Source organism: Callospermophilus lateralis, chromosome 6, assembly GCF_048772815.1.
Source record: "Callospermophilus lateralis isolate mCalLat2 chromosome 6, mCalLat2.hap1, whole genome shotgun sequence".
NCBI classification, from domain to species: domain Eukaryota; kingdom Metazoa; phylum Chordata; class Mammalia; order Rodentia; family Sciuridae; genus Callospermophilus; species Callospermophilus lateralis.
In genome coordinates this window covers 103,206,001-103,218,474 of record NC_135310.1, presented here as the reverse complement: position 1 = coordinate 103,218,474, position 12,474 = coordinate 103,206,001, and the positions used below count along the sequence as shown (strand labels likewise).

Below are 12,474 nucleotides of genomic sequence, written 5' to 3'. Positions count from 1 at the left end.
GAGGCCTGAAACTCCAGTTTCAGGACAAGGGAAGGGTATATGCAAGGTAAGTCCACCAGAGGAGAATGACATGGACTTCAGCTCAAGAGAATAATAGTCTTAGGTCCCTCATTTAAAATTCCTAGTGTACTGCTTGGAAAAGCCACTTTACAATGAAATAATAATAGGAATAAAAGCAATATACAAAAGGACATGATGACTCTTGCTTTAGGAATATTAAGTCCATATTCAGCTCTGGGCCCATCCCTGTCACAGAAGGCACAGAGGAGGAATGTGTGGGAGGCAGGAAAGGAAATCGCAAAGAGGTCATAGGGTCGTTGAATTTTCTTTTTTTTTTTTTTTTGTATATGAACTTCAGAATTTATTTAAACAGGAAACCTGTAGGTTTGAACAAGAGGGGAAAAGGAAGGTAAAAAATAGCATCTCCAGGAAAACAGCCCAAAAGGCACAGGGTGCCTCTTGTGCCCTCCCAAATAGCAAAGCAGATATGAGGAGCCCAAAGACCTCATGCCTACCCAATGAGGCTCTGCACACACTTTAGACTACCGAACTCTAAGCTTCACTGTATAAAACACACTTGAAATGTGTATCAAAATCACCAGCCAAAATAGCTTTTCAAAGCTGAAGGCTCAAAGCCCAAGTTTAGACATCTTCACAGTGTGGAATGTCTGCAATCCTGTGTCCCAGTATGAGGAATAGCAGCGTCCACCAAGTGGTGCCTCTGTACTTGGGCCACTGACCACAGAAACCACCCTAGGAAGGCTGATAGGCGCTGAGTGACAGCAAAAAGGCACATGTCCCTGTTCAAGCTGCTCATTCCTGGGTGATTCTTAGTGTTCTTTCTACTTACGTAATCAAGATAATCAACTGAACTTATCAATGCTCTGGGATGAAAATGGAAGAGCACTTATTACAGAACTTTTGTTTTCATATTTAGTAATTTAAAAACTCACTGGATTTTATAAAAATTTCTTCCAACAGGTTACTGAATCTACAAAACTGAGAATTTCACCAAGAAGGACTGCACATAAACCACAAAAGCAACTCATGGACAAGGGCTGCTCTTATTGCAGGTGGCCAATAACACTGTTTTAGGTCATGAAATTAGTATCTCATGATAAATATTCTGAGTGAAGACTGCATAGTTTGGGGCACAATTGCACATTCAGATGAAGCACTGCTGATCAAGGCACACAGAGCTGGGAGCTGGAAGCATCCAGAGGTCCTTAAGACTTCTCTTCCTCATCTTTAATTTCGGAAATTCTGTCTATAGATTTAAGGATTTCAGCAACAAAATTCAATGTTTCAGCTCCAGAAACCAGTTGCTTTATGGAGGCATGTGCACTGTTCATGACAACACGGAGATTCTGTAAGGCCACGTCAGTGTTTTGCTTTACCACCGTCAGGCTGGCACCCTGGCCTGACCTCAGGGCTTCATTCTCGCGCTTGAAGTTGGAGACCTGTGCCTGGAGCAAGTTTATTTCCTGTTTCAGCTTTATGATGTGATTTTCTGCCTTTACAGCCCGTTTCATCATCAGCTCCAGGTTCTGATCCACCTGCTGGACTACTGACTCCAGGTCATGGTAGTCACTCTCCTCCTTGATCATCTTTGCTTCTAGCTTCTGCTCAAGCGTCCTTACCATTTCTGTTTGAGTTTCAGAGAAGCTCTGAACCTCATTCAGCTTTCTTCTTAGCTTAGAATTTTCATCTTTCAGTGCTTCATAACTTATCTGCAGCGTTCGCAGGTGTCTGTCTCCCAGAGACTCCCCGTGAGTTGTAAACTCTGCACTAGGACTCCCTGCTGGGGATGCCAGAGAGATGCGTGAATCTGTGTCACTCAGTGTCCAGGCGGGCAGAGACTGCCAGCTCCGACGGGGTGGAAAAAAAGGAAAGGTACGTGCCACAGGGTGATGTGCTGGCCGTGGCCCTGGAGGAGTGAGTCTTTTCCATAGCAGATGGTAAATAGGCCCCATTCCACCCACTGTCTTCATCTTCCTCCTCCTCACCCACGATTTCGCCAGCCCCTGTGGGGTCTTCAAAAAATGGCTGCTGATATTCCAGGCCATACCCCACAGTCTGGGGGGTGGGAGAGCTGTGGTCCAGTCCCAATGAGTGCCTTGAGGCTTCCTTTGGATAAATTCTGCTATTGGTCATGTCATCTTTCGTCGGACCAAGGTTCTTGGTTTTCAGAAACTCTTTAAAGGAGAATGGATTTGCTTCTTCAAGGTCTTCCAGTTTGTCACCTCCAAAATGGGTCTCCTGAGCTCCTGCTGGGCCTTGCTTAGTACATTTCCCTTTTCCATAGCCAAAATCTGTGTCTCCCACGGAAGCCAGCACCGGGCTGGGGACATAGCACATAAATGTCGGCCGAATGCCGAAGAAGTGCGGGTGCAGGTCCCCGCCATGGGGGCGCTCACAGTCTAGCTGGGGGTGACAAGACCTGCGCTCATAGAACGCAGCAGCGTCGGGAACGACGAGGCTCCGGGCCCGGGTCAGCGGGGGCCACCCGGGTGGTGCGCGTAACCTGACATCGCCGCAGCGGCCTACGCGGCCCTACGGCCCGCCGCCGGTCGTTTTATTTTCTACGCCCAAGGTCGGGATTTCTCATGGGAACAGGTTATAGACAGGAGGGATTCCAGGGAAGAGTAGGTGTTAATTAAAAACTTCCTAGCATGACAGGCAGGGTCTTGTTATAGTGAACCTCAAAGGACTATCCACATTCCTTTATAAGAAGAAATTCTGCTGTATCAAAGATGCCTTGAAATAAATCCTATTGTAGAAAGGGAAGGAGATAAATCATTTGGTCCTGTAGGCAAGTGTGGGAAAGGGCAATATGTAGACAGGGCAATGCTGGCCTTGTGTATGGGAGGCCAATGCAGAAAGCAGAAAGTAAGCTGGATTTGGGGCTGGACTTCCAAGGCCAAGCAATCCTTGGAAACACATAGCTACAGATAATCTGCAATATCTGAGCTTGAGATTCTTCAGTCTATAACACAGGTACTGGAATGGACATGAAATCAACCTTATGGAATTGGCCTGGTGAAACTATATAGTGCTGTGTACGTACATGCTATAAAGTGGCATCTATGTCATTTAGCCTCTCATAAAATACTATGTGAGTGCTAAGAGTTTTAGTTCTAAGAAAGTTACACCTTACTCTTCTTCTTCTCTGCAGGCCCTTTGTGGTCATTCATCAGCAATACAAGAGACAGAGCTGCCTCTCACCCATCAGCAGTCCCGAGGGCCACTCACCGTCAACACCACGTAGAAGCACCACACCACTGAGCTGAGATGAAAGACGACCAGCTGTCCAGATTCATTGAACTTGCTGTGTTTGACTTTGGAGAGATGAAGCCGTTTGCTGATTTTCTAAAGAATAAAGAAAACCCCACATATCAATAAACAAGAGCATTCATATCTGACAGATTTCAAACTCGTTTCCTCCCCATGAAAGGATTAAACATTGTTAGAAGTTTGAGCCCTACTATAAACCAAGTTATTAGTGCAAGCCTACTGCATACATACAGTGCTTAGCTTAAGGCAAACGTTTTGAAAAAACAGCAAGACTCACATCTTTCCCCTATACATAAAGAAAACAGCCCTTAATCATGTCACGTACAACAGAGCCGTAAGGACAGTCTTGTCATATTTCAGACAGTTTCTCCTGTGTAATAAATACTGCTGTCCCATGTGCTGATTAATGAAGGATGTTGAGGACAAACTGTGGTAAGGGAAGTCCATCAATAGGATCAGCCAGGGGATACAAATTAGGAGGTGCACGGATTCAAAACTGTAGTTTCCTCCAAGGCAAGGTCCTCTACCCCCAAGGTATCTCCCCAGCTCCTGATCTCAGAATCCAGACATTGCACTTACATCTAAAATGTATTCTTGAACCACAGCGTGCAAGATGATGGTGATGAAGATGTAGAACAAGATTGTTACCAGATCCTTCGGGCCGTAGTGGTAGTGCACCGTCTCACTGTCTGTGGGGGTAAGAAAAGCTCCATCAGCATCCCCAGGATGAGGAAAGCTCTGCGCCCCCAAAGTGAAGACATGAGAAGCAGGATGTGCCATCAGACACTGTTTGCTGTAGCACTAGACTTAGAAGAATGTTTCTGCCCCAGCATCCTATCCAACATCTGGACTTGGCCCTTGTGAAGCACAAATCAGGGAGGGCTAAGTGTACCACCATATTTTAATGACTGTATATCTCCTAAGTCTGGGCAGGAGAGTACAGTGGTTAGGAGCCAGGGGTTGAAGACAACCAATTTCCATTGTTGGCTCCATCACAAGCTAGTTGTGTGTCTTTTTTAAGTAACTAACCTTTCTGTGCCTTCATTTCCTCCCCTGTAAAATGGGACTATAGTTACACTCCATCAGGGCAGCATAGCATGGGTTAAGAGTGTGAACTCAGAAGCTTGACTGCCTGAGTTTGTATCACAGCTCTGTCTTTTGCAACCCATGTGACCTCTATGTGTAACCTTTAAATGCTTCAGTTTCCTCATCAGTAATAGATGAATTTATTAGTATAAATTGCTTACAACAGTGTCTAACACATAGTAAGTGCTATATGAATATTTGTTACTGTTGGGCTACTATGAGGATTAAATGAGATAATCTGTATGCCAGATGCTTATTACAATACCTATAACTTACAGCAAGCCTGCAACAAATAGGGATTTATTAGATAATGGTAATAAATTAGATGGAATCCCAGACATAGAAGTCTTGTAAAACTCTGCCACTGCAGCCTTTTCCACAGACAGAGGCTGGCTCCAGTGAGCAGGCGGTAAGTCTGCAGGAGCCTGGGGAATGCCTGTCGGGATCTTGCAGCTCTGTAACCCACATGCTCTGGGCAGACACTCAGGCTTCCTCTCCAGCTGTGCTGTGTTGCCCTGAGTCATACACATGAGTCATTGCTTTGTTGGAATGCATTTACAAGAGGTAGACCAGGGTCTGGCTGGCCAGAGGATGAAGTAAAGTCAAACTGGATCACTATGAGAGTCACCCTTAACCTCAACACCGTGGATTAGGAGAATGTGACAATGGGTGGTGTCAAGGACAGAGAGAACACGAACTTTGAAATCAGACAAACTTTCCTTTTCGCTTTTCCTCCTCTTTTCCACAAAGATCTACTCTGTGAGAGGTCATGGGCTAACCTGTGAAACGGAGATAAAAGATGCTGCCTGCCAGGCAGGGGCACAGTGGCATGTGCCTGTAATCCCAGTAACTCTGGAGGCTGAATCAGGAGGATCACAGGTTAGAGGTCAGCCTGGGCGACTTTGCAATACTTGGTTTCAAAATAAAAAAATAAATAAAAAGGGCTGGGAATAGAGCACCTCTGGGTTCAAACCTCAGTACTATGGGAAAAAAAAGACACTGTCCTTGGTAACCAATTGCACAGTCCAGCAAGGAGACTGACAAACATACAATTACACTACAGAAAGGCACATGCTGCCAAATGGCAAACGCAGAGGGCCACAGCGAGAAGGCTGGGCTCTAGCTGGGGTGGAAGTGCAGGGGTCCCTGGTCAGTGAATGGGATACCATGGAAATCCAAGAATAGGCAGATAGTGGTGTGGGCATCCTAGGCAGAGAAATCAGCATCTGCCAAGGGTGCAGGGAAGGGTACTGGGGCAGCAGGAAGGGAGTCAGGGCAAACAAGGAAACTGATATCCTGAAGACAAAGAGAAGATATCCAAAAATTCAAATTAGACAGGAAAACAATGAGACTTGGGTTTTGGAAAATTTACTCAGCAGCCTGAACAGTGGCACATCTGGAGGTGAGAATTCCTGGAGGTGAGGGCACCAGGAGGTGAGGGCACCTGGAGGTGTGGGCACCTGTCAGGAACCTGCCCTGTGATCTAGGAAGGGAATCATGGGGGCTGAATTAAGGCAGGAGGAGAGAACAGGAAGGTGGAGGAAGGGTGTTGATGGTGAAGAAAGAACAAATGAGACATGGTGGCAGATGGGAACCAGGCACCGAGGACTAAGAAGACACAGGAGGTGAGGGAGAAGAGATGCACATGTGACTCGGCCTCTGTCTCTGTTCCACCATCTGTGAGGCTGGGATTGCATTTTCCCTGTCTTCCTCATAAGGGAGGATCAAAGGAGACAAACTTGATTGCAGCATATTTTGAAACTATAAAATAACACAGTCAATGTTTCACCATCAAGACCAAATGGGATTTTACTGAATCAAACAAGTATAGCCTAAAATTTGTAAAATAACACCCATGGGGGCTTCAGGTTGTTTGTTCTAAAGCTTCCTAAGGGTCACCTGCCTTTCTTTACTCCAAACACTACAGTTCCAAACAGAAGTGGTCACAGCCTTAAATCCTTCTTGAAAGAATGAATATACAGAGCCTGGGGGGCAGCTCTGCAGTGGAACCCTAGCCTGGTGTGTGCAAGGCCCTGGGTTCTACCCTCAGCACCACAAAAAAAGGTAGGTAGGTAGGTAGGTAGGTGAATACACTCTTGTGTCCTTCATTGTTGAGCTGCATGCATATATGCTTATCACAAACCATGTGCAGGGCTCTGGACCGGGTTGGGAAGAGAGTAGTAGGTAGGTGGGCAGAGCCCCAGCCCTCTTGGAGCTTAGCACTTGGTATGGTTTGGATGTGAGGTATACCCAAAAGCTTACGTGTGAGACAATGCAAGAAGTTTCAGAGAAGAAATGATTGGGTTGTAAGAGTCTTAACCCAATCAGTGAATTAATCCCCTGTTAAGGATTAACTAAGTGGTAACTGAAGTACTAGGATGTGGCTGAAGGAGGTGGGAATTGGGCATGGCTTTGGAGTCTATATTTGTATCTGGCAAGTGGAGACCTCTCTCTCTCTGCTTTCTGATCACTGTGTGAGCTGGTTCCCTCTGCCACATTCTTCTGCCATGATGTTCTGCCTCACTTGGAGGAGCCCCAAGGAATGGAGCCCACCTTCTAAGGACCAGGACCTCTGAAACTAAGAGCCCTCAAATAAACTTTTCCTCCTTTAAAATTGTTCTGGTCAGATCTTCTAGTCATAGCAGCGAAAAAGCTAACTAAAACAGCATTGTATACCAAATCCTCATATACTTATAAACCATACATGTATACAGCATAATTTGGTCAATTTCATTCCTCCCTTTTCCAGTCCCTCCTTCCTATCACCTTCCTCGATTCCACTGATCTCCCTTCTATTGTCATGGGATTCACACTTCCAATTTTATGTATACCTAAAAAGCACCAATTAAAAAAAAACTATAAATGAATAGAAGGAAGACCAGTAGAGTAGAGGAAGGGGAACGGCAGGAGGGAAGTGAGAGGGAAAGAGGAAGTAATGAGACGTGATTTCGAGTGAATTATATTCTATGCATGTATTCTATATTCTATCAGTTTCTCTTTGGAATAATAGTGTTGGAGTAAAGAAAGGCAGGTGACCCTCAGGAAGCTTTAGAACAAATACCTGAAGCCCCCATGGGTGTTATTTCACAAATTTTAGGTTGTACTTATTTGACTCAGTAAAATCCCATTTTTGCCTAATAATGATGGTCTTGATGGTGAAATATTGAGTGTATTTAGTTATTTTATAGTTTCAAAATATGCTGCCATTAAGTTTGTCTCCTTTGATCCTCCCTTATGAGGAAGACAGAAAAAATGCAATCCCAGTTCAAAATGAACCCCCAAATTATGTACAACTATAACATATTAATAAAAACATTAAAAAAGTGGCTAAAGAAATTTAGCTCAGCAAGAACAACAACAAAAACCAACTCAATTTGAAAAATGGGCAAAGGACTTGAATTGATAGTTTCCCAAAGAAGACATATGAATGGCCAACAAGTACATAAAAGGATGCTTAACATCACTGACCATTATGGAAATGCACATAAAAATCACCTCACACCTACTAGAGTGGCTACAATAAAAAAAAGTATTGGTGAGGATGTGGAGAAATTAGAACACTTGTGCCTGTTGGTGGGAATGTAAAATGATGTTGTCACTATAGAAAAGAGAATAGTAGTTCCTCAAAAAATTAAAAATAGAATTACTATATGATCTGGTAATCGTACTTTGAACATAAACTCAAAAGAACTGAAAGCAAGAGCTTAATGAAGTATTTGTATATCCTCACACACAGCACTGCTAACAACAGCAAGAAGCTGGAAGCAGCTCAAGTGTCTATCAATAGATGAATGGGCAGACGAATGTGGCATACAAATAACACTAGAATGTTATGCAGCCTCAGAATGGAAAGAAATTCTGTCACAAGCTACAACATGGGATGAAACTTGAGGATATCACGCTACATGAAACAAGTTAGTCACAAAAAGACTAATATTACAATTCCACTGGTATGAGGTTCCCAGAGTAGTCAAATTCATGGAGAAGTGTTGATGGGTGCAGGGGCTGAGGAGGGAATGAGGAGTCACTGTTTAATGAATAAGAGAGTTTCCATTTTCCAAGATGAACCCAGCTTTGGAGATTCATTTCACAACAATGTGAATACTTAACATCACTGAACTGAACACTTAAAAATGGCAAAGATGGTAAAATTTATGTGTATTTTACCACAGTTTTAAAAACACAAGCGAAAACTAGCAACAAGTGTGGTAAGTGCTCTGAAGTGAACCCAAGGCTGGGTTGGGGTAGGCTGGGGGCCTGCAGAGGTTGGGAATCACAAAGGGCCCCTTATAGATCACACTACGATGCATGGATTGTGTCATAAAGGCAATGAAAAGTTCCTGGAGGATTTCAGTTCCTCATTTACAAAGATCCCCCTCCTGCCATATGAAGCCTGAGTTAGTGGCAAGGGTGGAAGTGGGCAGCAGTCAGGGGCAAGGGCAGAATTCCTGGAGATGGGGAGACAGAAGGGGTGTTGCCCTAGGAGGGTGGCAGAACCACAGAGACAAATTCGTTGGATAGATCTGGGTGACAAAATCAAAAGGACCAGCAGATGGCCTGGCTGCAGGGAATGATTCTCAACTTCCTTCTGGAATTTTAACTGTATTCGGTACCCTCAATTTTTGATCTCCGAGTTCTTCAGAATGCATTATCTTCTTTGATACTCATAACCATCTCATGAGATGGACAAAGAAAGTGGATGAGGTAACAGAGTTCAGAAAACTCACAGACTTAGGGATATGGTTCATTTAGTAGTTCTTGGTTTCCAGTGCTCCAGCCCAGCCTCCAAAGGTCATATCAAGGTCAACAGAACCCTTGAACCTCCTCCAGGGCTTCATTGCTGCTAATACGCTGCTCCTTTGAACTCATTCTCCTATACTCATAACAAACAGTGTCAGACCCAAATTCTCAAAAACAATGCTCTGACTCATACAAATCACCTCAACTGCTTTCTGACTTACTATCTTCCTATTTTTGATCAGAGTAGCAAAGGAAATTGGTTGGACTCCTTCTGCTTTCTAGAGATCAACAGGCATTGGAACTTCCTTTAAACAAAGTGATAACTAATGATTTAAACTTTTATTATAAAAAGTTTTGGTTGTTCACCAATTCTTATAAAATGGCTCTCATTACTGAGATAAGAGTAACTGGTACTTACGAATTACCCTGTCTACAGAGTCTCATAAAGAATGGCAATGGTTCGGCAGTAACCTTTCATAATTTTTTAGAAGAGTAAGTTTTGGCATGTCTCTGGGCTATCAGACCAGAAAGGGATCTAACTGATGATGAGCCACAGAAAAATGCCTACAGGGGTCAGGTGGGTAACAAATGGGTAAAGTGGTCCAGTTGTCTTTCACTGTGGAGACCCATTGTAGGAAGCAGGCAATATCCTTCACTTCCATACAGAAATATGCTTTTAACTATTCTTTTTTAAATGTATCATCTTCTTGGTATATCTTTCACATCTCCACTCTGAGAGAGAAACAAGTATTTAAAAAAAATCTTTCTTTTAAACCTTTCTAAGAGAAACACACAGCTAAAATTGAGATAAATGGCAAATGACAGGTAGCCTCAGTGTCAGAGACACAACAGAGATCAGTGGTGACTGTGGAAAACTCCTGCATGTGTGTCCATGGGGGTGAGGGAACTGGTGGGGAAGCTGCTTCTCAGCCATTATGGCTGAGAGACAGATATCGCCCAGTGTGGACAGATTCCTGATATTTCAAAAGCAAAGAGAGATCTTTACAAGAATCATCTGATTTTAAAATGTTGGTGACTAACTGAAAAATTTTAAAAAACAATATATGAGCCAACACTAAATTGGCTAAAGAAAACACATATGCAGGCCAGCTCTGACCACAGGCCACAAATCTGTGGACAGCCTAAATGATCCAACACCTTTCCAGCAGCAATATTCTATGAGTCTTCTATCTACATATCCCCTGGAATATATCAATATGCACTAGTGTAGAATTAATTAGCTTTGAAAGAGAAAACCTTCAGAAGTGATCTTGCCCTGTAGATGGGTCATCCCATGACCCATCAAAAATGACACCTGCTCTGCTTGTCACTGACCACAGATTAAGAGAGAACTAACCTTGGCTGTTTTAATGACCTCTGTGACCTCTCTGACCCTGTTTTGTTTCCTGAAACAAATAGGAACTTTCCTATATTCCTTACTTCACCTGTAAGCAGTGTCTCCTGCCTCTCTTCATGTTTCCCACCCTGTCTGAACACTGCTATGCAGTCTCTGACCTCCTCCTCCTCACTTGGGCTGCTGCCCATGTGTTGCTGCAGTCCCATCTGCTTTTCAAAGCTCATTAGAGTCTCGGCAGCTGCCAATAAGCTTTCTTCCTTTGTCTGAAGAACTGGTTACTTAAAGAGCATCACAGTATTCCCTGGGCCCTTCTTTCCCTCCCAGTTTGTTTTCTAATCCCTGTAAATCTGATGTGTAAAATAACTCTGTTCACATTATTTCAAATCTTTTATACTATATATAAATCCAGAACTTAGATATGAAAAAATTCACCATAAGCAAAATTGAGAGGCTTGGGGTGCAGCTCAGAGATATAGCACTTGCTTAGCATACCCAAAGCCCTGAGTTTGATTCCCAGCACATATACAAAAATAAAAAAGGCAAATGATCACCTGGGGAAAATATTTACAATTCAGATCAGAACTAAAAGGCTAATCTTGCTAATATGTAAAAAGGTCCTAGAATAAGGATAAAAAGATAAAAAATCAGCAGGTAAAAAGTAGACAAAAGATATGAACAGAAAATTCAGAGAGAAAGGAAACACAAATGGCTCTTACCCACTGAAAAAGATGCTCAGCCTTACATAGAAGAGAAATGCAAATACCTGAGATACCATTTCACACCTATCAGATTGGCAAAAACCCAAAGCTTGCAAATACACTCTTGCTGAGACTGTGGGGAAGCATCTTACACACAGCTATTAAGGGAATGCAAAATAGTACTACCTCTTTGGAGAGTAATTTGGCAATTTCTGTTGAGATTACAAATGTATCAACCCTTGAAGCAGCAATTCCACTTCTGGGAACACCTCCTAGAGCTCGTATTTGCCACAATAAAAATGACACACGCACAAGGTGATGCACTACAGAATTATTTTTAACAGTAAACTAATAAAAGCAATCCAGGTTGTCTTCATCTAGAAGAAACTGGTAAATAAGATTCAGATATACAGGTTGGACATTCTAATCTGAAAATCCAACATCCAAAATCTTTTGAGCACCAACAATATGTAGTACAAGTAGAAAACTGCACAGCCAAATTTATGTGTCAGATTGCAGTCAAAATGCAAGCTAAAAATACTGTATAAAGTTACCTTCAGGATAGGTGAATAAGGTATATATGAAACATAAATGAATTTGTGTTCACACATGTGTCCCATGCCAAGATCTCTCTTCACATGTATGCAAATATTCCAAAAATCACCAAATAGCTGAAACCCAAATAACTGAAACTTCTTAAGTATTTAGGGTGAGGCATGTTCAACCTGTAATGTACCATAGAGACAGATACACAGAAGGATGACTCAAAGTGTGGCCACAGCATCAGAATCATCTGTGAGCTTAGAAATGTACATTCTTGGGGCCCAATCCCAGTTTCTGACCAACCAAACTCAGAGTAAAGGGCCCAGGAATACATTTTTAAAAATACCTCCAAGTGATTCTGACCCAACTAAAATTAAAGAATAACTCTATTAACAAAAAGAACCAGAGAGAAATGAAATGAAGAACAGGTAAAACTAACCAGGGGACTGAGAATGGAGACTCCCTTGGGAGGCAGTATTTGCTGGAAGGGGCATGAGAAAGCTGCACTTTGATGTAGATCATGACCACATGGGTGTGGACATATGTAAAAATGCAGCATGCTGTACTCTTACAAATATGTGCATGTCACTGAGTCACATATTGATACAAAATGATATCTAAGATACATTATTTAGTGGAAAAAAAACAATGTACAGAAGAGAACGTATTGTATCCCACCCTTCATATAAGAAAAGAGAAGCTGGGCAGGCGGCCCACCCATGTAATCCCAGAGACGCTGGATGCTGAGGCAGGAGG

The 12,474-nt window shown here is 42.9% G+C and overlaps 1 protein-coding gene and 1 pseudogene across 3 annotated transcripts in view; both read right to left on the bottom strand.

Moving 5' to 3' along the window:
• Window positions 1–12,474, bottom strand: part of Tram2 (translocation associated membrane protein 2) — a 79,865-nt gene that overhangs the window by 16,543 nt on the left and 50,848 nt on the right. For both annotated transcript variants that reach the window (XM_076858605.2, XM_076858607.2), the window contains exons 3-4: window positions 3,874–3,983; window positions 3,253–3,369 (exon numbers count right to left, since the gene is read on the bottom strand). In XM_076858605.2, the coding sequence (XP_076714720.1) occupies window positions 3,253–3,369; window positions 3,874–3,983 (227 nt within the window). The remainder of the gene's footprint in view (window positions 1–3,252; window positions 3,370–3,873; window positions 3,984–12,474) is intronic.
• LOC143402541 (endosome-associated-trafficking regulator 1-like) lies at window positions 1,079–2,531 on the bottom strand (annotated as a pseudogene). The gene is made up of 2 exons (XR_013155496.1): window positions 1,902–2,531; window positions 1,079–1,801 (listed from the first exon to the last, which is right to left on the bottom strand). The product of XR_013155496.1 is annotated as an endosome-associated-trafficking regulator 1-like (transcript).